Consider the following 25,224-nt stretch of genomic DNA (forward strand, 5'->3'; position numbering starts at 1 on the left):
CCTGCACTGTAGCCCAAGGAACGTGACAAAAAAAAATGGAGTCAGAATATACTAAACAATAACAAACAAATCAGCTCCAGAAACTGAGCAGGAAGGCAAAAAAACAGTTTTGAGAAAACGGCTCTCAGCATTTCACCTTCTCTTCAGTTCTCTCAGAGGCACCAAATTTGTAGTCTTTGGGGTGTTTTGTGATGTGGGGCTTTTGTACATGTGGTCTCTGGTCTGGTGTGCCTTTGTCCCCCCCCCCCCCCCCCTTTTTTTTTTATGGAATTCTTTTCTGCTGCTCTACAAAGAGCATGGTGCCTGGGTTTCAAACCAAGTGAGGTGCAGAACTCTGTCAACATTAATATAGTTGCAGTGTTGTACCTGCAGGCTGCCCAATTGATAGAAGTCTCCAGTATAATCAGTGAGGCATTTTTCTTTTCTTTTGGTAGAATTGACCATGTTACTGAATAAAGGCTCTGAGTGTCAGCAGCCTTCCAAGCCGTCTTCACTTGGCTGTGGAACTTAGGATCAGAGCCAGTGATAGATATGCAGCTGCTAGGTGCTTTCCAGAATTGTACTTTTATATGATGCTTCGATCACATCTGCAGCCAGGTGTCTGTGCCAGCCCAAGGGACCTAGTGAACAGAGCTCATGATGAGGTTCTTTTTATAAAGGGGCTGCATGATAGATATTGTTGCAAGCTATCATGACAATATGGTAATAGAGTGAACACGCAATATGCTTGGTTGCGGGTCCGAGGTGCCGATGTGCGAAATGCCTAGCTGCAGCTGCAAGGAGTCGTCACTCGATGTGCTTAGTCGCGCAGTTCGAGGTGCTGATGCACGAAATGCCTAGTCGCATGCTCGAGGAGTCGATGCTCGGATGTACTTGGTTGCGCAGTCGGAGGCGCCGAAGCACAAAATGCTTAGGCGAGGGTCCGAGAAGTCCGCACGCAATGTGCTTGATCGCGGAGTCGGAGACTCCTATGCACAATGTGCTTGGTCACGAATTCCGAAACGACTGCGGAAAGGCTTAGCCGCATGCCGCAGGATTCCACGCGCCAATCTTGGTCATGAAGTCCGCGTCGTTAATGCTCGGATTACATAGCCACGGGTCTGAGAAGTCCACAAACGTAGGGATCGGCCACGCTACTGCGATGTCCGCATAGCGCCCATTTTGACGCGTCAAGATTACAGCAAGTGGAGACGTCCAAACTCGCGAGGTGCAAAGAGCCGAGCAGACGACGCGAGTGCCGGGCCAATCGCAAACCGTGCTGGAGTCACCTGGAGGGTGCGGCCAATCGCAGACTCTGTCACGACCTTCAATCATTTGCTCTTTGTTTGCTTGTTGCTGTATGGAGGAAATAGCTGAAGCGGCAAATTTAAAGACTGAGTAATGCGCTTTCCAACGAGACCACGATGGTGGCACTCGGTTGCGCCGAAAGAAAAGTAGGGAAACGACAAAAAACAAAGTTCACAATGGGGAGGGGGGGGGGAAGAAAATTTGGTTATGGGAATTCATTGTGGGCTTTTTTTATTCTTTTTCTTTTTTAACCTAGGTAGGACATTAGGCAGTATAATAGCAAGAGCTTGATGGCGCAACCCACCGCCCTGTTCCAAAGGGGACGCTCATAACATTCATCGATCCATCCATCCGGAGATATTGTCGCTTGAAATAAAGCTGTTCTTTCTTGATTTCCGCGAACTTTTTCACACCCTTGACAGATAAAATAAATTTTTTAGAGCACTTCTACATGGTTTACAGCGATGATATTTCGGAATCAGATAGAAAAAGAGTTATAGAAACTCAAAATATGATTTTCAAAAAATCGGTTTTTGACCCGTTTTTCGCAGTGTGAAAGCCGCGTCCTCCTTTAAGGGCCACAAGGTGCCCTCCAAAATGACTCATTACTGAGCACTGCCATTAGTCGCAGTACTTCCAAGCCAGTGAGGCAGTCAATGACGCGTTGTCCCTATTGGCTAACAAGTTATGTTGTTCAGTTTATTTTCGTTAAAGACCCCCGGTTTCAGGGATATTACATAAGGGGTTTGTGTTGTTTGACAAGTCGGGACACCATATTCTGAATGTCTGTCCTAGGAATTGTGGTGGCAATCTGTAGTTGTGGAACATATGTTTGCTGTACATATTTAGTGTTGAAAGAACGTCTTAAGTGCACACATGTTTTTATGAGTGTATACTTCTGTTTAAAAGTACTCCTAAAAGAAAGGGTATCTAGCAGTTCACAGGACTAACCACAGGCTCCTTCTGGTAACTTGTCGCCAACTTGGCAACTTGTGATTTAGTATTATAGTGTGTGTAAAGCACAAACTTCTAACAGAAGGACAGAAGTAAGAATGCATGAGGACAGTCTAGTGGCTTAGATGGTGAAGAGCATTCTGTCATCCTAAATTATAATGCAGTTGGAGGATTTCAGTGATGCTTAGCAGCCTGTTTCATTATCATGATCCTTGTTAAATATGGACAACTAAAATTATGAAAGGGTTGCTGTTCCCAAACTTTTCCACTGTATATGTGCTTCATTAATACAGAAACTGGCTGTTCACACAATGGACAGGCTAAAGTGGCACATAGCCCATAGAGGCCTCTGTATTTTTTGTGAATTTGACCAAAACCTTGACAATCCTATTTATAGGCTCTCTTTACTCTGTTCCCTTCGATCATGACAATGAAAGTGTTTAATTCTGGGCTTTTGTGCTTTGTATTGCCATAATGTCAGGCTCCTGCAGATTTCTGTTACTGTGGCGGATTGCATAGCACGGCTGCCAAGAACATGTCGCAGAAACTGAGGGATAAAATCTCTGCATGGTTTACTATGACAGGCTAATTAAGCACTCACCTGCTGTTTTGGTACAACTTGCCATTCACTAAATTTGGTCTTGAACGCACCTAATTTGTATTCATGTTACTGTACCTTTTTTGTAGCATGGTATTTCATTGTCAAGTTTCCCTGTGTTAGGCGAGAGAAATCAATAAAGATTGTGGTTGGTACTGCACTTGGGATGTAGAATGCCCAGAAGCAAGCCTATTAATTGTGCTGTCAGGAATTTTTGCATCCTCGGAAAGAATGGAAAACAAAGTACCGTAATGAAGAACAACAATCGACATTGATTTGGCAGTCACATGACCCTATTACTGTGTTATGCCATAAATCAGGGCTGAGTGTTTCTTTTCACAGACCACTGGATTCATTTGGTTGGACAATCTATTTCCTAAAAGGACATGCATGAAAAAAAAAATGCAGCCTAGCAAACTCGGCAAAACTTACAACATGGCATGCATTACGTACAAAATAATGTGGCTTAAGTGTGAAACACATTATCTATCAGGTTATAAACTATTATGTAACTCAGTGTCAGTACTTCATGTTGTTTCGCAGAGCAAAGTGTTAACTGGGATGTCAGTGCATTTAACCACAGTATCTGAGGACATGTTTCACTTAACTGGCGCTAAGCACAAGATTTCTGCTAAATAGATGTGATTTCATTACTCCTTGGCTTCAATTGTGTAATTGGGGCATCTGCCCTGTATAAATATTTTCTCTATGACATAATTAAAGTTTAGAATAAATAACAAAGGTAATTAGTGAAGCTAGCTAGCCAGCTAGCTTTGATTTTGTGCAAGAGTTTTCCATCTCTTCAAGTGGCCCAGATAATGTAGCAGAACATTGTCATGTGCCACAGAAGGTTTTTAAGAAGTCTGTTTCCACTTTAAAAACTTATCACTTGGTATATGCTCAATGCAAATAAAAAAATAAAAATGAAACTCTGGTGAAATGGAGCTAAAAAGCTGCACCACTCAATTTTTTGTTTGTCATTGTGGATATTTTTTTTTCTTTTGATATGTCCCATGGTTCACATTTCTGCCAAATTCTGGGTTCTTTATTGAGCTGTTTTCATGTTATTTTTATTTTTTTTTAATTACTGCTATGTCCATTTGTCCATATGTCCATATGTCCAATGTGAGGTGGAGCGCTGTGTTCATCCCTGTCGCCTGTGTAGCCTTTTGTGCTATACCTCAAGTTATCCATTTTGTCTATTTGTTGCAGGTGGCAGATCGCCAGCTGGAGCAATTGACCCTATGGTGATGCATTCCAGGATTCAGGTGAGGGTTGGTGGTGTGTATTGTTGGTGTTTGTGTTTAAAGAGCACGTGGATGGTTGACGCTGTTAGGATGATTGGTTTTCTGCAAATTTGGCTTTTTAGATTGCATGAATACTGAATGTCATCATAAACTGCTAGCATTCCTACAGGTTCTGCCCGGCAGCACCTTTTGAGAGCACAAATCTATTTATTATGCTAGTTAACTGTTGTGTAAAATATTTGCCTCCATTGCACAGTCAAAATTTTTTTCAGAAGTAATATTTCCTATTATTTATCAAAGGTTTTGAAAAAGTGTGAAGTGTAAGAACAAAATCTTGTGTGTTCCTTGTGTTTCTCGTTACAAGTTTCCTTTTATGATGCTCAATAACATCAAATCAGGTCCACTAGAGGGGGGGTGGAGGGGTGGCACCAATGAGAGAGTGCTGAGAAGTCCCCATACTTGTTCTTTGAGGGTTTCCACTCATTGACTTATGCTAAATAGTGGCAGTCATTATGGAAAACTGGTTTCTGAATTGGATAGGAAATAAAGATGCAATTTTGGAAGGCAGTGGTGTTTTGCAGAGACCTTCACTTAATACTTTACATCCATGTTACAATGTACAATGTACAAGCCCTACCTGCCACAGTGGCTCAGTGGAAGCGGTGTTGTGCTGCTGAGCACAATGTCGTGGGCTTAATTGCAGACCACAGCAATGGTATTCTCTTGCCGAATGCAGAATTAATCCAGAACCCTTGGCTCTCATATCTCTCATAGCTCCAGTGTTTGGAACAATAAATCCCATATAAATCAAAGCACAAGCCCTATTTTCCTCACATTTTTGCACATCTGCAGCCAAGTAACAGCGTTGTGCTGCAGATAATAATAGTAATACATAGTTATTTATGGAGTTCTGGCATGTTTCTTTCTTAAAGCTTTCTTGAATGCATAAATTTCTTGTGGTAAACCATGAAACTTGCGGAGAGGTTGGGTTTAAGACAGAGAAACTGTTGAAAGACACTGCCTTTTTGTTCATCATCATCATTTATTATACCCTTACAGGCCCCAAAGGGGCATTACATAAGGGGGGCAAGACCAAGTCTTTTGCTTGCTACCATGCCTTTTGAAGTTACAGCTTAAGTGCCTCCCCATTTTCTGTTTCACGCAGTCCCTGTGGTCGGGACCTGGCCCCTCACCGCTGGAGCGTCTGCTTGAACAGCAGAAGCAGTGGAGAGATGGTGCTGCGCAGTGAAAGCATTCTGTCCGCCCCCCCCTTTCCATCTGTGGAGCAAAGCGCTTGTTGGGAATGAGGCTCTTGTCACCAGAATGCCCAAATGTTCAGTCGCCCAAGCAGTGTGGCAAGCAAGGCCACTGGCTGACAGCAGGCAATGGAGCATTGGCCCTGCCAGCAGAAGGAAACTCTTTGGCTTTCGGGAACTGAGCATCAAGGCGTGACTTGAGTCAACAGAGCACCCAGGCCTAGCTGGAGTTTGCAAGTTTTGATCACTGCATGCTTCTCAGTCAGTCCTGGACAAGGTGAAGTGCTCACGGAGGAGTGTCACTTCAAGTGATGAGCATCCTTCCTGGCCATCTGGAGTAGTCACTGTGGCTCAGGTCGGGTTTATGACATTTTATTTGCCTCCTTCCCCAAAGTTTGTACGCGTACAGCAGGGCCCATGGTTAGTTTCCGTGGGGGTCTTGTGCAAGACCGCGCATGTTTGCCTGCTACCAACAAGGATGAGAGAAAAGTTTGTTTTTCTTGTCTTTCTTGTTTGGCTTGGTACCTTTCCACGTAAGTCTAAGTAGCACAGTCCTCAACACCATAACTGTGCACATCAAAGACAAGATTTACTTGGTTTATGCTTATCATTTTATGCCTTCCTTAAATTTCAAGTGCACTATCTGTTTTTTTTTTTCCTTCTTTTTTTTTACCTTGCATCATTTGTGTGGTTCACTGTTTGTGGCTGCAGAAACAGGGTAAGCAGGAAAGAAAGGTTTAAGTTGAAGGTCCTTCACAGCTTAGCTCAGCTTTGCTCTGAGCGAGGCATAGCTGTGGTTCACAAAAACTGTTGCTTAGTTCTGCAGGCCAGTTCAACTATTGTAGCAGTACAAATCTCTCTAGTATCGGGTTTTAGCTATCTCACCTGAAACACTGGACAAAAGAGGGCAAAAGGTTTTCTTCAAACTTGCCTTTTGGTTTATTCTTAAAAGAACCATCTGTAAGTGCATTTTGCATTTTTTACTCATACTTTCTTGTGCGTGCATGTGTGTTTGAACACTTGTAATGCAGCATAATCGAGACACCAGAAAGGATGACACTGTCTCTTTTTTTGTCATTGAGCACAGTGATACGGTTCAGTGCACAAGATGTAGGAAACATCGTATATGCCAAACAGTAAATTCTTTTTGTGCCATATCTCCATGCACTTGCTGCTTTTTAAACTCAAGGGTTGCCCTCCTTTTTTTTTTTTTTTTAAGGATTGGGTCAAAGGGATTCTTGTCACGCATGCACGTACAGATATACTGCAATTTCTTTCGTACAAGCAGCATTGCTGTCTGCACAGCTTTGTCTGCAATGTCCTTGTTTTCTGGTCAGCAGGCTTCTGTATTGTGTCTGTTATTTGTCTCAGTTGTTTATAAGGGCATTGCAATGCCTATGTGAGTGGTATGCGTTACCTTCAGTGAGCTCAGAAAGTATAGAGTGAGTTGAAGATGTGCACAAGCTCTACTTTTCAGTCCTTAAGGTTGTAAGGCAAATGGTACTTGGAATTTTTAGTATACATTGGTTATTTCAGATCAGATCAAGTATAGGGCAGCCGATTGACACCTTTGTTTAGAATTTATATCAGTCATTCATTGCTTAACAACTCGAGCAAATGATTTATTGCTTATTTTCATTTAGAGATTATAAAGTATGCTTAAGTACACTTTCGACCACTTGAGGCACATCTCGGACACATTTTTTGGAAAGAATGGCCCACGCCAACCCTTACAGGAACATCTGTTATGACCCACCCTAAGTAGAGTTTAGCATCATATAATTGAGCATTGCCATCATTGGCATGCAGTGGAATACCCGAACAGAAAGTAAGACGATTCTAAGATGGGCTTTTGTTTAATGTTTAGATTAACATTGTCATTAATTATATATGCTTAGCACAGCTCTAGATGAATTTTTAGATTTTAGCAGAGCATTGATGATAAATGAATGGGGTACGTGGGGTCCAGCAGAGTGGCATTCAGCTATAATGTGCCAACAACAGAGCATGTTTCCTTTTTGCGTATCAACAAAGCAAGTAAATTTAAAGTTCCAGCTGACTTTTTTTTTTTTCAGAAGACCTGAGGCTGGAAAGGTTACAAAGAGGTATGTTTTGTTAGCCAAGTTTTGTATTCTTTCGAAGTGAAATGGCAGCTACAAAAGCCCATTTGGAATATTCCAGCAGTCCTTAGCTTGTGGGACAAAATTTTTCAACGTATCACAAAAATTTGTTTCCATTGTTTCCAGGAGGTCCCATTGCAGTCTTGACTTCGGGATCACCTTCTGTAATTAACATCCTCTAATCTTTCTAATCATCACAATAAAACCGATTCTAATTCATTCATGATCAAACTTGACCAGTACTACTGCACTGCACAAGAATGTATCACTCCATTTAATCATAATTTCAAGATTTTTTTTTTTTGAGTGAGAGAGAGAATGACCATTTAGACTAATAATTAGGCAGGGACATCAAAATATGAACAAAATATCAGCCAGCTGCCCTTTGTTTCATCTTATCTGAAATAACCCACATGCTCCTCTCATGTGATCACTTAGTTGAGAGTGCGCTTTGTTTAAAACTTGAGAATGTAAGCACTATGTAACTTTTTTAGTCAACTAAATGAAATCCGTGTTATTGTTCCTGCAGTGATCAATTATTCTGTACTTTTTTTTTTCATAAAAACTACTGCATTTTTTTTATATATATTGCGGAGCAATGTTTCTGTTAAACAGCATAACTGAAATGTTTTGAAGTTATGGTTCCTGCCTGATGTTGGGTTTCAAAGTACCCTTGAAACATCCAAATAAACATTTCCTTCACTATGGCTGAGAATCGTTTGTGGTCAGCAAGCTGCCTTGACTTCCATAGTTTGCTTTTCAAGCCCCAGTATGGTCTTTAATCCCGGGAGTTTTTCTTAGCGAAAACTTCAGGGTTTATCTTCAATCTTATGTACTTATTGTTACGCAAAGGACGAGTCAGTAAGACGAGCAACTATTTACAGGTTATATTTACAAGAGCGGTTGCAGCGCTGACCGGTTACATTCACAGCGCGAGCCCAGTTCGTTCTTCCTCCTATTTTCTCGAGTGATGGTACACACACGCCTCGTTCAAACAATCAAATATCACACGTGTGTAGTATAATCCCCCGGTGGCAGAAGCGACATCCCAGAGCATCTAAATGTCATCACTGGGAGGGTGATACTGCTTCAGTCGTGTAACGTGCACAATATCACTGGACTGGGAAGCAGATGGGGCGTCAGGGGCGATCTCGTAGGTGACGAGAGTCATGGCACGAAGCACGCGGTATGGGGCTGTGTAATGAGACAGCAGTTTTTCTGGCAGGCCGACCTGATGCAGTGGAGACCATAGAAGCACCAAAGAACCAGGCGGGAAGTGCACGTCTCGGTGTCGCCGGTCGCGCAAACGCCTTTGACTCTCTTGGGATTTCAGAAGGCGGTCATGGGCAATTTCCCTTGCGTGGGCACAGCAGGCGATGGCGTCAAGCACATATTCACTGGTTGGTGCCGCGTGAACAGGGAGGGTTGTGTCGAGGGGCAGTGCTGGTTCTCGGCTGAACAGAAGGAAAAATTGGGAATAACCGGCGGTGTCGTGGCGCAAGGAATTACAAGCAAATGTGACAAACGGTAGAGCGAGGTCCCAGTCAGTGTGGTCTGAAGAGACTTATTTCACGAGCATGTCTGTGAGAGTGCGATTGAGACGCTCCGTGAGGCCATTTGTTTGCAGATGGTATGACGTGGATACTCTGTGCCTCGTGGCACAGGACTGCAGGATGTCCGCGATAACTTTTGATAGGGATGTCCGGCCACGGTCTGTGAGAAGTCGCGGAGCTCCATGTAATAAAATCGTGTCACGTAGAAGAAAATTGGCGACATCTGTTGCGCAGCTTGTAGGAAGCGCTCGAGCGATGGCGTAGCGCGTGGCGTAATGCGTGGCCACAGCGATCGACCTGTTCCCAGACGTAGAAATAGGAAAAGGTCCAAGTAAGTCCAAACCAACTTGAAAGAATGGTTCCGCAGGAATGTCAAGTGGTTGAAGGTACCCAGCAAGGAGCGTCGATGGTGTCTTGCGTCGCTGGCGTTTGTCACACGCAGCTACGTATCTTCGAACGGAGCGAGGAAGCCCTGGCCAAAAGAAGCGTCAACGGATCTGGTCGTTGGTATGCGACACACCCATGTGACTGGCAGTGGGGAGGTCGTGAAGTTTGTGGAGAACAGCTGAGCGAAGGTGTTTAGGCATCACAAGGAGCAATGCAGGTCTGTCGGGGTGAACGTTGTGGCGGTAGAGTACGCCATCTTGAAGTGTAAACAGGCACGTACCCAGAGGGGGGGGGGCTGCCCCCCCCCTAATTAAACGACATACCCCCCCCCCCCCCCCTCCCCTCCCACGCTACCACTCCTCACACACATTCCTAAAGCGCCGCCAAATCAATGTTGAGACTTAACAGCTATTTGGCGGTCAACATTTAGCTGCCTTTTTCATTCCTTTTGTATAGGGATAGTTATCGGCATCTCCTGGGGTGTGAAGGCCAGTTTTCACAGATTCGGTGCCCACGCGATTAACTCGAGATGCGTTTAGTTGTCACCATTTACTCAACTGTCACGTGCATTGCTGTTGCTTCGTTAGTTCAGCCTTCTTTGCTTAGATTGATCCAGCGAGCAAGAAAGGGATTCGGTTCGTAGTTGGCTGGTCTGTATGCACGAGAAACGAGTTGCGACCAAACAAAACGCCAGTTGCGTTAACTTGTCCTATTGCTTCATTATTTCCTCGAGTGACAGCTCGCCGCTATGGTGGCAGATCCTTGGAACCATAGAACCGCGATATGGATTAGATAAAGTGCAAATTAAGATAATGCGAAACAGCGTCCATCATCAAGCCCTGCAATAACCCTCAAGAGGAAGCTTTAGCTCGGGCCCAACTCCGATGCGGCCTATTCAAATACATGTAAAATGCAAAAATGCTATTCTGAGATAACCCCTGTACCGATTTTAATGAAATTTGTTGGAATAGAGAGAGAAAGTGAAATTCTAGTGACTGTTTGAAATGGGATTTCGATTTATGGCGCGAATTTTGTGAAAAATACTTTCAAAAATTCGGAAGTTCGAAAAAAAGAATACTCGCACAAAGTTTATAAATTAATAGCGCTGCATGAAAAACAGATACCACAGTTCTGTAAATTGCATCCATTAGATCATTCAAAGAGGACAAATTTGATGTCAATTTGTATCTTACGTGAATTTGTTACGCTGTGTACAAGGGTTCTGGAAAAGCTGTATTTCTATATTACTGAGGTATATTAGATTCATATGTAACATATCAATGTTGTCCCGTTTAGATGTATCAGATGCAATTCACAGAATCGTGATATTTTTTCTAGCTGAGTTAGAAAGTTATAAACTGAAAAGTTTCGTTTTCTGAATTTTTTTTTGCCAATTTCTTAATAAATGTTGACAATCTACATCAAAAATTGAAAACAAACACTCACTATATTTTAAGTTTCTCTTTTAAATGCAACAAACCTTGTCAAATTCGGTGCAGTGGTTGCCGAGAAAAACGAATTCTCCTTTTACAAGTGTTCAGATAAGAGCACTCGAGCTAAAGCTTCCTCTTAAGAGGAAGCTTTAGCTCGGGTGCTTTTATCTAAATACATGTAAAAGGAGAATTCGCTTTCCTCGGCAACCACTGCACCATTTTTCACGAGGTCTGTTGCATTTAAAAGAAAAACTTAAAATCTAGTGACTGTTGGTTTCGAATTTTTGAGTTAGGTTGTCAATTTTTTATTAACAATTAGCAAAAATCGAAAATTTTCAGAAAACGAAACTATCAAGTTTACAACTCTATAAGTCAAGAACGAAAAATGATAACACAATTCTGTGAATTGCATCTAATAGTACATCTAAAACTGACAAAATTGATATGTTAGATATGAATATCGAAAAATTTAGTAATATGGAAATACAGCTCTTGCATCAGAACTCTGTTCTGAATATCTGTTCTTGATGCAAAGCTATGAATTTGTAAACTTTGTGCTTCTACTTTTTTCGAACTGTCGAATATTTGAAAATCCTTTTAGCAAAATTCAAGCCCTAAATCGAAATTCTGCTTCCAACAGTCAATAGAATTTAACTTTTTCTCTCAAATGGAACAAATTTCATTAAAATCGGTCCAGGGGTTATCTCAGAAAAACGTTTTTGCTTTTTACATGTATTTGAATAGGCCGCGTCGGAGTTGGGCCCGAGCTAAAGCTTCCCCTTAAACCCATAAGCAATATGACTGTCACCCATTGCCTTGTCTGGCTTTTCCCTAATTGTACAGCACTTTTTGTGCGAAATGGGCAACTGGAAACAAGAGTCGCAAGAAGTTGAGAAATTAAGCAATCTACTAAGGGAGAGCGCCAAGGCTCTCACCGTTAGTACAAACAGGAAGAAAAAGCGAATATTAACAAATTTAATCGTTGTTTAAGAAAATATTTATGGATCAACATCTTTTTATTTAACAAGGAAGTAGAGAAAACACCACCGAAAGTGGAGAACACTTTCGTGTGTTTTGAATGACGCTTCTAGAGTTCTCATTTGAGCCGCCTGACATAGCCACTTCTCCTGCTGTACTTATGTATAGGTGTTTTTCTAACCTTCCGCAGTGGGCGCAGTACGTCTAGAACCGCAGCATCCTGCGCTCTACACGGTTTTACGGGACTGGTGGCCACGCATTGTTACGCAACTTCCCAAATAACAATACGAGTCGGTTGTGGCACTTAACTTGGTAGAGCAGTAAACAAGGGGTCCAAAAGAAGTGTGATTGTTGCGCAAATGTATATTCCTCTATAATTCTTCAAGAGCTAATTCAAAAAACGCTGCTATAGCCGGATACAACTCAAGTCTGCAGTCAAGCCCCGCACACGGCCTCATAACCGCCAGCCACTGTTCCTCCGCGAGGCAGCAAATAATTCGTACTTCAAGCTTTTCCTGTTACCCAAATCACGCGGTAACCACAAAAATAAAATTATTAGTGCGTAACTTTATACATTCTCCCTCGCCTATAATAGTGGAATGGCAAATACTAATTCTTTATTGACCTGAAATAAAATACTTGCTTCGCTGCAACTATGCTGTATATTGTCAAGTTGTACTTCAGTTGGCAATCAAGTTTCATGAGTACAACGGGCTCATCAGTGAAAGGAACTGTACTGCAGACTTTCGAAGATTTAATTAATCGTGGAGTTATACGTGCAGAAACCATGAGGCATGCCATAGTGGGGGACTCCGGAAACTCGGACCACCTGCAGTTCTTTAACGTAAACCTAAATCTAAGTACATGGGTGTTTTCGCTATTAGTCCCAATTGAAAATGTGGCCGCCGTGGCAGTGATCGGGATTCGATTGCACGACCTTGTGCTTCGCAGCCAAACATCATAGCCACTAAGCAACCATGGCAGACAGACTTTTGAAGAGTGAAATGCTCAGACTCCATACACTTTGCCCATGTCTGTTGCCCATCTCGTTGCTTCCCTCGATGAAAAGACTCTTCAAGAACAGCAGACACTTCGAAGGTATCAAGTACGATCGATGCAATTTTGAAAAGGACACATGACGACAATTGTGTTTGCTTCTGTGATTGGCTGGCGGAGTAACACAACCCCACGCAGTCCGTGTGTCTTGGTTGCCAACTGCTGATCTTTTTTAATTTGTATGCTACCATGGAAATCTTTATTTTACACTTTTGCTTTTTTAATTGTTCTTGGCAGTGTTCTTCCTGCGCTTCTTTCCTGCACGAGTCCATTTGATGTGGTTCCTTGTTTGCCTAGTAAAGGACAGGTATATCCCACAGGCGTACCTGTGAGATACACCTTATTTAATTGCTGTTTTGTGGGTTTACGCGTCTTTATGATGAATGGCAGGCGTTATTAACATTTGTATTAGTAAAGGTACTTCCCCCTCCTCCTCATTTGCATAGCAAAGTTCCCTTGGGTTGGGTCCCCCTCCCCGAACAAAAATCCTGGGTACGTGCCTGAGTGTAAATAAGTGACGATTCCAGGCAGTCAATGATGATACGCAAGGACGGGTCGCGGCGCTGCTCGTCAGCGACATGGAGCAGTGGAAAAACAATACAGGTGGTCGGTGTCACTATTAGACGTAGAGGTCGCGTCTTCAACTGGGTAGCGAGAGAGGCAATCTGCATCCTGGTGTTGGCGTCCCGACTTGTAAATCACTGTGTAAGGATATTCTTGTAGTCGGAGGGCCCAACGTCTGAGCCGGCCAGTAGGATCCTTGAGCGATGAAAGCCAACAGAGCGCATGATGGTCTGTGATTATTGAGAAGGGCTTGCCATATAAGTTTGGGCGGAAGTTTGAAACAGCCCAGACGACAGCAATACATTCGCGCTCGGTAATCGAATAGTTGCGCCCTGAAGGTGTCGGGAGCCGGCTAGCATAGGCTATAACGCGGTCCTGTCTCTGTTGGCGTTGCGATAATTCGGCGCCGATTCCATAACCACTGGCATTGGTTCGGACCTCTGTAAGTGCGGATGGGTCAAAGTGGGCCAAGACCGGTGGATTGGTGAGAATCGTGAATAAAGCATGAAAATGTGGCAGCCTGAAGGGAACCCCACATAAAAGGCACGTCTTTCTTCAGAATTTCAGTGAGTGGTCGAGCGATTGCTGCGAAACCTTTCATGAACCGTCGGAAATAAGAACAGAGCCCCACAAAACTCCGGACGTTTTTGACAGACTGAGAGATGGCATTTGGTTTTCACGAAGGAAATGCTACAAATGTGTGAATATGTACAGCCATGACATACAGTTGCCGTCGTAGTAGTAAGCAACGACAGCGGCAGCGCGAGCCCTCAGCAGCAGGTCACGTTCATCAGTGCTTAAATCGCTGAAGTCGAGCCCAGCATCGCGAGCTAATGTGTCGTCAGGGTCGTCCATTGCAACGAGCGTCGAAGTTGGCGACATAAAATAAAGAACCAGCTTATCGTCGCGCGCTTTCCCTTCCACTAGCCACAATAGTTCCGCTTTCGCGCTGCTGTCGGCTCTGTCTTGGCTCTGTTTCCGGCCGCGCATTTTTGTTTTGCACAGAAAAGCCGTAGCACCGTCTGCGGGCGCCGTTTTACTCATCGACGGTGTAACGTCACTATGAGACCATGACGACACCACTCCTTGATCGGAGGGCGGGCAATTTGAACTGGACTAGAGGTACGCAGACGCCTCAGAACGCATTTTCTCTTTAAATAAGTGTCTTGTTCACAGGAAACAAGCGTTTCGAGGTTTCTGGGATGATATTTCAACAGTCCACGGTGACTTAATATTAACCTTTAATGTCCCTTTAACAAGGGACGTCTGACGAAGCGGTCAATTGTCAGTGTCAAATATGTCGCGATAGAAAAACAAAAGGTAATATAGGGCGGCTGCTTGAGATGTAATGGGCTGTCAAGGTTCAAGGCATCCTGCGGGTAATCAGGAGGATCTGGAGAAGCGTTGGCTGCAAAAGCAGTGAAGTGGTCGTCTGTCACTGACCGGAGTGTGGCCACCACTACGCCTTCATGTAACACTTGCTTCGTTTAACACTTGCTTCAATCCGATTAGCGGCAAGGGTTACGACGGAGTGTGGCACAGAGATGTCGCACGCCAGGAGAACATCACGAATAGGTGCGACGACATAGTTGCCATCAGGCACGGTTGCCGTTCAAGCCAATTCGATGAAGGTTAGGGCTTTTAGAGGTAAGCGAACAAACGCTGTAGTGCAGAGGGTGTTCGGTTGTTCGGGGCGAACGTCTGAAAGAAGAGGAAGCTCGAGGCACAGCATACCAGTGTAACAGTCGATGAGGGCAGAATGCATCGTCAGAAAGTTGAGCCCGAAGATTAGGTGTTGAGGGCAACTGGTCAGGACGGTGAACAGGACTGGAACTTGGCGGCCAGCAATTCCTCTGTGAGCAGTGCACATACCCCTCACGGCAACAGTGGCGCCATTGGCGACACGTACGGCTCGAGTGATGGCAGGCGTAAGAACATTTTTGAGGCAACGACATAGGTTAGCGCTCATTATGGACACTTGGGCTCCAGTATCAATTAATGCCGTCAACAGAACACCACCTACGTCTACTTCAGTTAGGTCCGTGTTGGTGAGGAGCGTCAACGGAGGATTTGGACAGGACGAACGGATGTGCAGCACTACCTCCAAGAGCTGCATGGCCTAGTTTTCCGTCCGGCAGGGTCCATAATTGGTCGGCGACGAATAGCGGCGTAACTGGGGCGATAGGGACCGACGACGCTGAGGTGACGGCAAGTGAGCAGTACGACTGACATCGACGGATACGGCAGAAGTAGGAGGCATACGGCGAGGAGATGGGGAAAAGGCGCACGAATACGACGACGTCCAGGAAGTGCGACAGTGGCGAGCGACTTGGCCAATGCGGAGGCAACGGAAGCAAATGGGCTTGTCGTCTGGAGTTCTCCACTTGGCAGGGTTGCGGTAGGTAGGGGGGATACAGATCGCCGTGAGGCAGAGCAGTCGGTACCGGTCGGGCGTCAGGTCGGGAGATGGAGCAGGCAGCAGGAAAACTTAAGTTTGCAAATTCTTGCCGTACAACTGCCTGAATGCGGGAGATTGCTGGGGCTGGTTGGTCAATGGTTGGTTCAAGTGGGTGTGAATGGAACAACGCAGGACTGGTAGACTCGAATTCGCGGCGAACAATACCGTGCTCATTTAAAGTTGGTGAAGCGGTAAGGTCAGCGCAAGACGACGTCGCAGCCATGTTTCGGGAGCCAGGAGAACTGGAATGATGCGGCGGCTTTTGGCGAGCTCCAAGTGGCTGCATTCCTTGACATTGACGTCGATATTGGACACATTGTTCAAGACCAACAAGTTGAAGGCGTTGTCCGCGATCCCTTTAAGTATGTGGCAGACTTTGTCAACCTTGGCCATTTTCTCGTCGACTTTCCGGCAAAGAGTGAGCACGTCCTTATGTACGAGACATACGATTCTGTAGAAGACTGAACTCGGGTAGCAAGCTCTTTTCTAACAGCCAGCTGCCAATCAGTGGGATTTCCGAAGTGGTCAACGAGCTTCTCCTTGAAAGCATCCCAGCTAGAAATCTCGTCCTCGTGTCTCCAGAACCAGACACGAGGAGTTCCGCCCGAGTAGAATAGGACATTGGCTAGCATAATGGTAGAGTCCCAGCGGTTGTCTTGGCTAACACGCTCATACAGGTTGAGCCAGTCCGCAACGTTGACATTATCTTGGCTGGCCAGGATCGCGGGGATTTGTAACCATAACATAAATTGTTGTCGGGCTCGCAGGAGTAGAAGGAGACGAGGTGTCGTCAGCGCGAGCCATTGCGGAAAGCGGGACGGTGCGGCCGCTGCAGAGCTCCGTGGCATGGACGAGGAACGGCACCCTCCACCACAATGTTACGCGAAGGACGAGTCATTAAGACAAGTAGCTATTTACACGTTATATTTATAACAGCGGTTGCAGCGCTGACTGGTTAGATTCACAGTGCGAGCCCAGTTCGTTCTTCCTCCTTTTTTTCTCGAGTGATGGCGCCCACGCGCCTCATTCAAACAATCAAATATCACACGTGTGTAGCAATACCATGGCGAAAATATCACTTAATCTTCCGTGCGCCCAATCGTCAGCTGCCGGGCGCAGCTGACGGCGCGGCATGGGCCAATCGCGTGAGGCGAAACTGAACGCAAACAACGTGCATTTCGAACAACGATATATGATAGCGTCGCTGGTTGGCTAACCTGCACGAGAGAACGGGAAAGAGCAGCACAAACGGTGCAAGCCGCGTACACGATCTATCATTACCAGGCAGTGTTATCAAAACCTGTTATTTAGAGGACCGTTGACCACGGCGAACCTGAGCCAGAAACGGTACAGTATGGCATGTTTGTTTCGGGGTTACCCAGGCAGTAGACGTGTACTTTTTGATCAGGGGACGGCAAACTAGGATATGATAGAGATGTGAAAACACTGAAGACCCACAGGTGCAATTGACATTGACGTACCATGCGTAAGTCATTGTAGATTTCAAGTAAAGAGTGTGTCTCGCAGAACGTTTTCCATGCCAAAGCGTGCTCGCTGACATATTTTCGACATAGTGCCAGAGCGTGCAATTCGTTCCCCGATGTTATGTTATAATTAACGGTGCTAGAAATCGCCGATTTTCGGTTAAAATACGCCTCTTTGGAATTTTGAGCTTCCTCATCTCTTGTATCATTGAAAACTATGTTGGGCATAATATTACTGCATCATTTCTCTAGAAAGCAATGAATGCACGTTGACTTGCCGACCACTGTCACCAGGCAACTGCAAAGGACAGGCAACTGCAAAGCGAACCCCACAACACGGCTCTGCGCCGAGATGACGCGCATTGGCTCTCACTTTAGACCCACTAGACTTCAAAGAAAACATAAGTGCAGAAACAAGGAAATCTGCATTTCCCTACGGCAATTTTTGCAGGAATTTTGTGCTGACAAATTGAGCAATCATGGAGGGAGTTTTGTTAAATGAGAAGGGATTTTCTTGGCTTAACAAAATTAACAATACCAACCCCAAAATTTAGGCGGAATCCCTAAATGCAGAATTCAAATTAGCCTACTCAAACCATCCTCATTGCTATGCAACTTTCCCTTCTTATATCTAACGAAGAAGTTGTACTCTTGGAGAGTAAGGCTCCATTGGAGCAAGCGGCCATTTTTGTGTGACATTTGATTGAGCCACGTCAGAGGACAGTGGTCAGTCTCGAAGGTGAACCTCACTCCATACAAGTAACACGACAACTTCTGGGCTGCCCAAACTAAACAAGCACATTCCTTCTCAGAAGCGCTATAGGCTTCCTCTCTTACAGTTAGTTTATGGCTGGCATAGAGGATAGGATGTTCTTCATTATCGTCGCCGACCTGACTAAGTACCACGCCCATACCCCTGTCGCTTGCGTCACACTGAACTATGAATTCCTTTGTGTAGTCTGGCGCCTGAAGCACGGGACGAGAAACCAATAGCGTTTTCAAACTTTGAAAAGCGTTCACTTTGTCCTTATCCCAGTGCACGCTATTCGGTGCTCCCTTTCGGAGGGCGTACATTAAAGGACTTGCTATTTGTGACTAATTCGGAATGTACAGTTGATAGTACACCACAAGTCCCAAAAAGGAATGAATGTCTGTTTTCGTGCACGGCTGTGAAAATTCTCCAAACGTAGCTGTTTTCAGCTCGGCCGACTGTCTCGTGCTCTGACTGACAACATGGCCCAGATAAGTATCCTGCGAGCAGCCAAACCTACTCTTTTTCGGTTTCATCGTTAAGCCGGCTTCCCTCAACCATCAGAACACCTACTTGAAATGCGATATGTGCTGTTCCCAGCTGTCCGAAAAAATTGCCACATCATCAAGATGTGGCAAGGTGAACGCCTGCAAGTCCTTTAGGACAATATCCATTAACTTAGAGAAGCTAAACAGCGCGCTCTTCAGCCCGAATCTGAGGGCGAGAGGGCGAAAAGTGCCTACAAGTGAGATAAATGCGGCATAGCGGCTGGCACTTTCTGAAAGGGGAACTTGCCAGTATCCCCGCACGAGATATATAGTTTAAATGTATTTAGCAGTGCTAACTCTTTCGATTTGTTCCTCAATGTTGAGTATCGGGTACAGCTGATCCCTAGTGATGACACTTCCTGTAATCAACACACGGACGAGGGTCCTTATTTAGGGGTTTCTACAAGTATTAGCGGTAATGTGTAGTCACTCTCAGCAGGCTCAGTAACTCCCAACTCTAGCATGCGCTGTACCTCTGCCTCCATAATTTCTCTCTGTCGTGGAGACACTCTGTAAGGCTTTGATCTTACGGGTTCGGTTGATGTCAGCTCTATTTCGTGTGTTTAAATATATTGTGCGGTTCTACCTGGCCGATCGCTGAATCTATCAAGATATACCCCTAACAGTCCTCTTAGCTCATCATCTAGCTGCTTGGGCATAAGAGTGTGCGAGCTTACCGAATGTTTTACCACTACTTCCGGGCTGATTTCAGAGTTGCAGGTCGCCTCATACTCATTTAAACTCGGTACTAGTGTCGTCCTGCTCCTTGATGGTACAGTTAATGACTCCGCTTTGCTCTACTTATAGCTTCATCAAATTGCAGTGCTATATCCTCACCTCCTTCCTGCAACCAGGCATTTTCAGAGCATAGTTAGTATCTGAAAGCTTGTGCAATACTTTAACGGGTCCGTTCCAGTGAACTTCAAGCTTGTTCTTTCTTGAAGGTTTCAGGATCATTACCTGGTCTCCGGCATTAAACGTACGAAGCCTGGCATCCTTGTCGCAATAGAACTTGGCGTTCTCTTGAGCTACTCCCATGTTCTTTTTGACTAGTTCTTGGGTTGCACTTAGCCGTTCCAGCAGATTTAGCACGTATTCTACCACTGTTGGACTCTCTCCTCTTTCCCCCCACATCACATTCTCAGGGGAGAACGGAGTGTCCTCCCATACACTAGTTCTGCTGGCGAGAACCTTGTAGCCTCATGAGGAACTGTTCGCAAAGCAAACAAAGTGGCCGGAAGACAATTCTCCCAGTCCTCCTTGTGCTTGTAACAGAGTGCCCGCAAAACTCGCTTAATCACTGAATGCCACCTCTCTACACTATTTGACTGAGGGTGATAGACAGAACTGTGTATCAACTTTACCCCGCACTTTAGTAAGAATGTGGAAGTCAGTGAGCTGGTGCATACTGACCCTTGATCCGCCTGAATTTCAGCTGGAAACCCAGCTTGTGCGAATACTGACAAAAGCGTGTCTACTACTTCGGTGGAACTGAGCTCTTTCAGAGGGATTGCTTCCGGAAACTTTGTAGCCGGACAGAGCATGGTAAACAAGTACCTGTAACCCGACTTTGTCTTTGGTAGAGGCCCTACCGTGTCTATCACAAGTCGTCTGACAGGTTCTGTTATTAAGGGCAGTACCTTTAGGGGAGCTTGCCATGTTTCTCCTGGTTTACTCGAGCGCTGGTAGGCATCGCATGATTTTGCAAAGTTTTCTACGTCTTTGAAACAGCCAGGCCAGTAGTATTCCATAAGCAAACCTTTCCTTTGATTTGTTTATGCCTTGGTGGCCAGACCACCCATTTTCATGACAGACTCAAAAGGTCCTCCCTGTACTTAGTAGGTACGACTAACTCATCTAGAATCCTGCCCTTTCGGTCTCTGTAGTGCTGATTGCTGATACAACAATCCTCCTCTCTCTTGTATCGTCATGTTGCGCTTAGCAATGCTGTCTTTAGCTGTGCGATGCAATTTAGCTAAGCTGTCGTTATTCTTTTGCTCAGCTGCTAGTGACTCTCTGTGCACACATAAGAGCTGATCAAAGTTCTTTGAGGCCGGTGATAGTAACGACCCTGTCTCGCTTGCCAGTGCGTCAGCTGGCTCTTCCTGCAGGCGTGAACTTTGACACCCTAGTGATACGCTCTCATTGAGCTGGTCAGCTGGCAGTGTTTCCTCAACGGTTTTTTCGTCCCTCAAGCCTAGCTCTGATTCAGTTACTGAAGTTACCTCTTTTGCTACTTCCGCTGGAGCAGCTCTTGCATTTTCAACCAAAAGCGACATGATTTTACAAGCTTGGCATCGCGTCAACGCCTGTACTATACCCACTCCCAGTTAAAGCTCTTTGTCACGCAGTAACTGATCCGACCGACTAGAAAGAATGTAAGGGTACTGCAGCAACAAAAATTTGGAAACTGCAGCTTCAGTCATGAGCTCCCCTAACGGTCCACTGATTTTGACTTTGGCCATGGGCAGACACACGCTGTGTTCTTCTACAACCTGTTTGATCCATGCTACTTCTCCCGTGAAGTCATCTACCGTCACGTAAGATGGATGAAAAATGTCCATAGTGGCGGCACTGTCTCGCAGCACCTGGCATGGTTTGCCATTAACTTGCAGGTCGTGAATATATGGGCTTAAAAGTTCCATATTCTCGTCTTTTTCATCCATGTAGGAGAAAACACGAGACCTTCATTTGAGGGATAGCCAGTCGTTTGTGCGCAGGCGCGAGTAAGAGCGGGCGCGAGAGACAAAATCTGGGGGCTTTCGAGGCACTATGGAGGAGGTTTCTTAGCGCGTGTTGCATGCGTTTGTCCCTTAGACATGCCGGCATTGCGGAGTGCGGTGGAGTTTACGCTCCGCCGCTGGCTGCCCGAACGGTGAGGCAGTGGGCACGGACGCCCCATTTGGTGATCGTTGTGTCTGAAGGGGCAAGGTTCCGACTGGTGTTGTACAAATCGCGAGTTGCTTTTTTCGTCGCGACGATAGATCGTATTTTTTACAAGCACTGTTCTAGGAGGGCACATGTAACCGGCAAACAGAGGCCTCAGGAGAGCACCTGAGATTATAGTAAAGCAGGCAGCGCAGGATCTCCAGGGCACCCCAAGGGCTAGCGGGGGGATGAAAGCTGGAAGCAGGGCGGCAAGTGCGCTGGGCCCGTGGAGGCCGAAGCGTGTCAGGGGGTGTCCGCATAAAAAATTGGCTGTCCGCGATAGGGACAGCCGATCTTATACACCCCTGGCACGCGCAGGCCTCGGCGAGCCCGAACCCACGGACCAGCCTGGGTTCTAGCTTTGGTGTCCCTGTTGCCGTTTTGGTCTCCCGGAGGCGCCGCCAATAATGCGGAAAAATTACACGTTGTTGCAATTAGCGAAAAACACGATTGAATGAATATAATTACGTCCAGCCGTTAACTTGTGACGCGAAGTTCAACACTACCACGCCCCGCAACTTCTGCAACACCAGTCATGCCTCTGAAGGTACGTCGGACAGAATTTCTCGCGCCTGCGGCACTGGTACTGGATCAGTCATCGTCACCGGTGGCCTTTCGGCCACTTGCGTTCAACCACGGTTGCTAGATTTTCAATATATGCGGCCTGGGCTCCACTACGGTCGTTACTGCTCCCACAGAAACATCTGTGACGTTATTTACAAGATACATCGCCGTAACGCGCGAGAAAGCTACGATCCGCCACGACTTAGCCCGCTGCTTCACCTACTTAATCGCGCCGGCAGCCAGCGTCCGAGGGTAAACAAACTTTACTCCACTCCGCAATGCCGGCACGCCTAAGGACACACGCCTACAACACGCGCTAAGAAACTTCCTTCGTAGTAACTAGGCAGGGTCACACAAAAGCACCCAGATTTTCTCTCTCGCGCCCGCTCTTACTCGCGCCTGCTCACCAACGACTGGCGATCCCTCAAACGAACGTCTCGGGGAGAAAACTACGCTAGGCTTCCCGCAGTTTACAGCAATCTGCCCGAGTTTGTGGCACTTGTAGCAGCGGATCCTTCTAAAAGATTCGAATTTTCTTTTCTGCTCTTTTTGTACTGTTTCCCCGTTGGACTTCTCGCTCTTTTCTGAGGGATTTTCCTCCACGTCTACAGGCTCCGGTCGTCTAGTCTGCGAACCCTTTTTGAACGGAAATGGTTTCCGCGGTCCATTTCGACCGTTCCAATTTCTGTCCTCGGCGTTCAGCTTTCTACGCGTTGCGTATTATTCGGCTAATTCAGCCGCCCTTTCCACAGTGTTTACATTTCCTCTGTCTTGCACCCACAGCTTCACAGATTGTGGGACGCTTCTGTAGAACTGCTCTAGACACATGCATTCAATAATCATGTCTCTGCTCTCGTACACTTCCGCGCTTTTCAACCTCTCGACTAGGTGTGCCTTGAAGTTGTATGCAAACTCCAGATACCCCTCGCTATCCTTCTTGCCCCCTGCTTCTAAACCTTTGCGGAAAAGCTTCGGCTGAAAGGCGGTATTTCTTCAAAAGACTAGCCTTAACCTTTGCATAATCATATGCATCTTGTGTACTGAGTCTGGCGATTACTTCCGCAGCCTCACACGGCAACATAGACAGCAACCGCTGTGGCCATGTACTCGGACCAAAGTTCATCTTCTCGCAAGTCCTTTCAAAATTTCCTAGGAACAAGCCTATGTCGTTCCCGACCTCAAATGGCTTTAACAGCCCGTCCATGCGGTATAATTCTGCCTCACTTGATCGTCCCAGAGCCCCTTCACTTCCTTGAGACAACTCCAAATGTTTGCTTTTAAGTTCAAGTTGCAGTTTTCTTAACTCGCGATCTTTCTCGCATTCCTCTCTGTCCCGTTTCTCTTTTTTCCTAACAAGTTCTAAACCAATTTCAATGTCTTCCTCACTGGCCTGTTAGGAAATCAGCTGCAATAATTCCGATTTTAGCATTTCCTTGCGTACCTCCAGGCCCAGTTCCTCATCAACAATTCGTCTATCAGCAGTGTCCTAAACTCCATGATTGCTGCTTTTCTGCCTTGGTCCTGCTTGCTAAACATACCTAGGTAAACAACCTAGCTAACAACAATCCAGCTTCCCTTCTGTTCTAAACAGAACCACCACAAAATGAAGCCTAGAGAGTCTAAGCAAGAACCAACCACTCACCGCAGACACAGCACCACGTCACTAAGTTCGTCTCACCGCTGTCAGCCAGTTGTAAGCATTGAGGTCGGGCATGAAATAGATGGTAGCTGGTTCATGCCGTCGTCCAACTCATCCACGCTGAGGACGTTGTTGAAGGGAAGGACTTGTTATCATCGAGGACGAGGAATATGGGATTTATTTACAGTATCTGCATGGAGAATGTTACAGTTCATCAGTCTAGCATGACTGAAAGAGGATGCACACCGAAGAGCCGACAACGGCTGCTTATAAACACTCTGTCCTCCCTAGGTGAGGGGAAAGGGCCGTTCAACCTTCGACCGATTCGGAGCGTCCAAAGTCGTAGCCGACCCGCCTTTGAGGGGAGAGTTTACACACTCACTTCCGCACAGGTTTCACTGACCACACCAAGGTGAGAGGGTTTGCTCAGACACGGGTATTGCCCTGAGCAGGCGCCTCTTGATCCCCGAGTTGACCCCGCAGACAGTGGCCGCCGCGTCTGTCCATTGACTGACGACTTCTAAGGCCCGTGAGACGGCGCCGCTAAACATCTTCCAGGAGTTCCCCCGCTTCAAACGAACCATGACGGTGACGGCGAATACACTAACAATACTTCGTCCGCCGACTGCCTCTAGGCATCCCGGCGCCGTTCGGCTGGAGACGCGGCGCATTGTCGTCCTCACAAAGCGAGTCGCCGCAGCGGGCCGCGCAGATTTCGACAGTCGCTTCCCCGAAGATCGCCAGCGCCCGCAGGTCGAACGTTACACCCTTCGTGCTGCCTCGCTTCAACGCGAACTAGGCGCGCTAGAACGCAGCGCACACGAAACCATCATCTATAGACCGTTTTCACGGCGACGCTATAGGCGCCGCCATGTTTGATCACGTGGTATGCTTCCATTGCTTGCATCCGCGTTTACATTGGATGTGCATGACGCCGGTGCGGCTCAGCAAACCTCCGTTTCGCCGATATCGTAGGTGGTGACTGGATGAACGACACGAGCTTGTGGCCACAGCAGGGGACATGTAAGCGAGTTCGTAGATCGTTACGCCTTGTACGGATGATGCGAGCAGCATATACGGAGCTTGTACTAAAAGCTGTACAGGTACTATATATATATAAAAATGTATTACAAGTTGCCCAAACTTTCCGCTTATGAATTAAATCAGGATCAGTGTCATTGGTTTTCTATTTGGAAATCACTTTGGAGCAGCGGCACGTCATATTTTCTGACTGTAAAGTTCCTCGGTGCGGTCGATCATTATCTGATTATATATTTTCTGCATAATAGCTCGCGGGTGTGCTCAGTTGCAATAGATTTTTTCTTGCTGCGCACGAGGCTTGGAACGTAGGCATTCTGTACTTTGTAATAGCTTGTGGCAAAGACGTATTATCTTTAGCCACTCGCTTACTATACACTG

The 25,224-nt window shown here is 46.0% G+C and overlaps 1 protein-coding gene and 1 long non-coding RNA gene across 5 annotated transcripts in view; one reads left to right on the forward strand and one right to left on the reverse strand.

Annotated features, from left to right (window-relative positions):
- The window catches only part of LOC135918210 (nonsense-mediated mRNA decay factor SMG7-like), a 140,890-nt gene extending 132,721 nt beyond the window's left edge, over nucleotides 1-8,169 (forward strand). For all 4 annotated transcript variants that reach the window (XM_065451900.1, XM_065451903.1, XM_065451901.1 and 1 more), the window contains 2 exons: nucleotides 4,052-4,107; nucleotides 5,252-8,169. In XM_065451900.1, the coding sequence (XP_065307972.1) occupies nucleotides 4,052-4,107; nucleotides 5,252-5,335 (140 nt within the window). In that variant the 3' untranslated portion in view covers nucleotides 5,336-8,169. The remainder of the gene's footprint in view (nucleotides 1-4,051; nucleotides 4,108-5,251) is intronic.
- Nucleotides 1-25,224, reverse strand: part of LOC135918211 (uncharacterized) — a 42,258-nt gene that overhangs the window by 4,277 nt on the left and 12,757 nt on the right. The window lies entirely within an intron of this gene.

Source organism: Dermacentor albipictus, chromosome 1 (genome assembly GCF_038994185.2).
Source record: "Dermacentor albipictus isolate Rhodes 1998 colony chromosome 1, USDA_Dalb.pri_finalv2, whole genome shotgun sequence".
NCBI classification, from domain to species: domain Eukaryota; kingdom Metazoa; phylum Arthropoda; class Arachnida; order Ixodida; family Ixodidae; genus Dermacentor; species Dermacentor albipictus.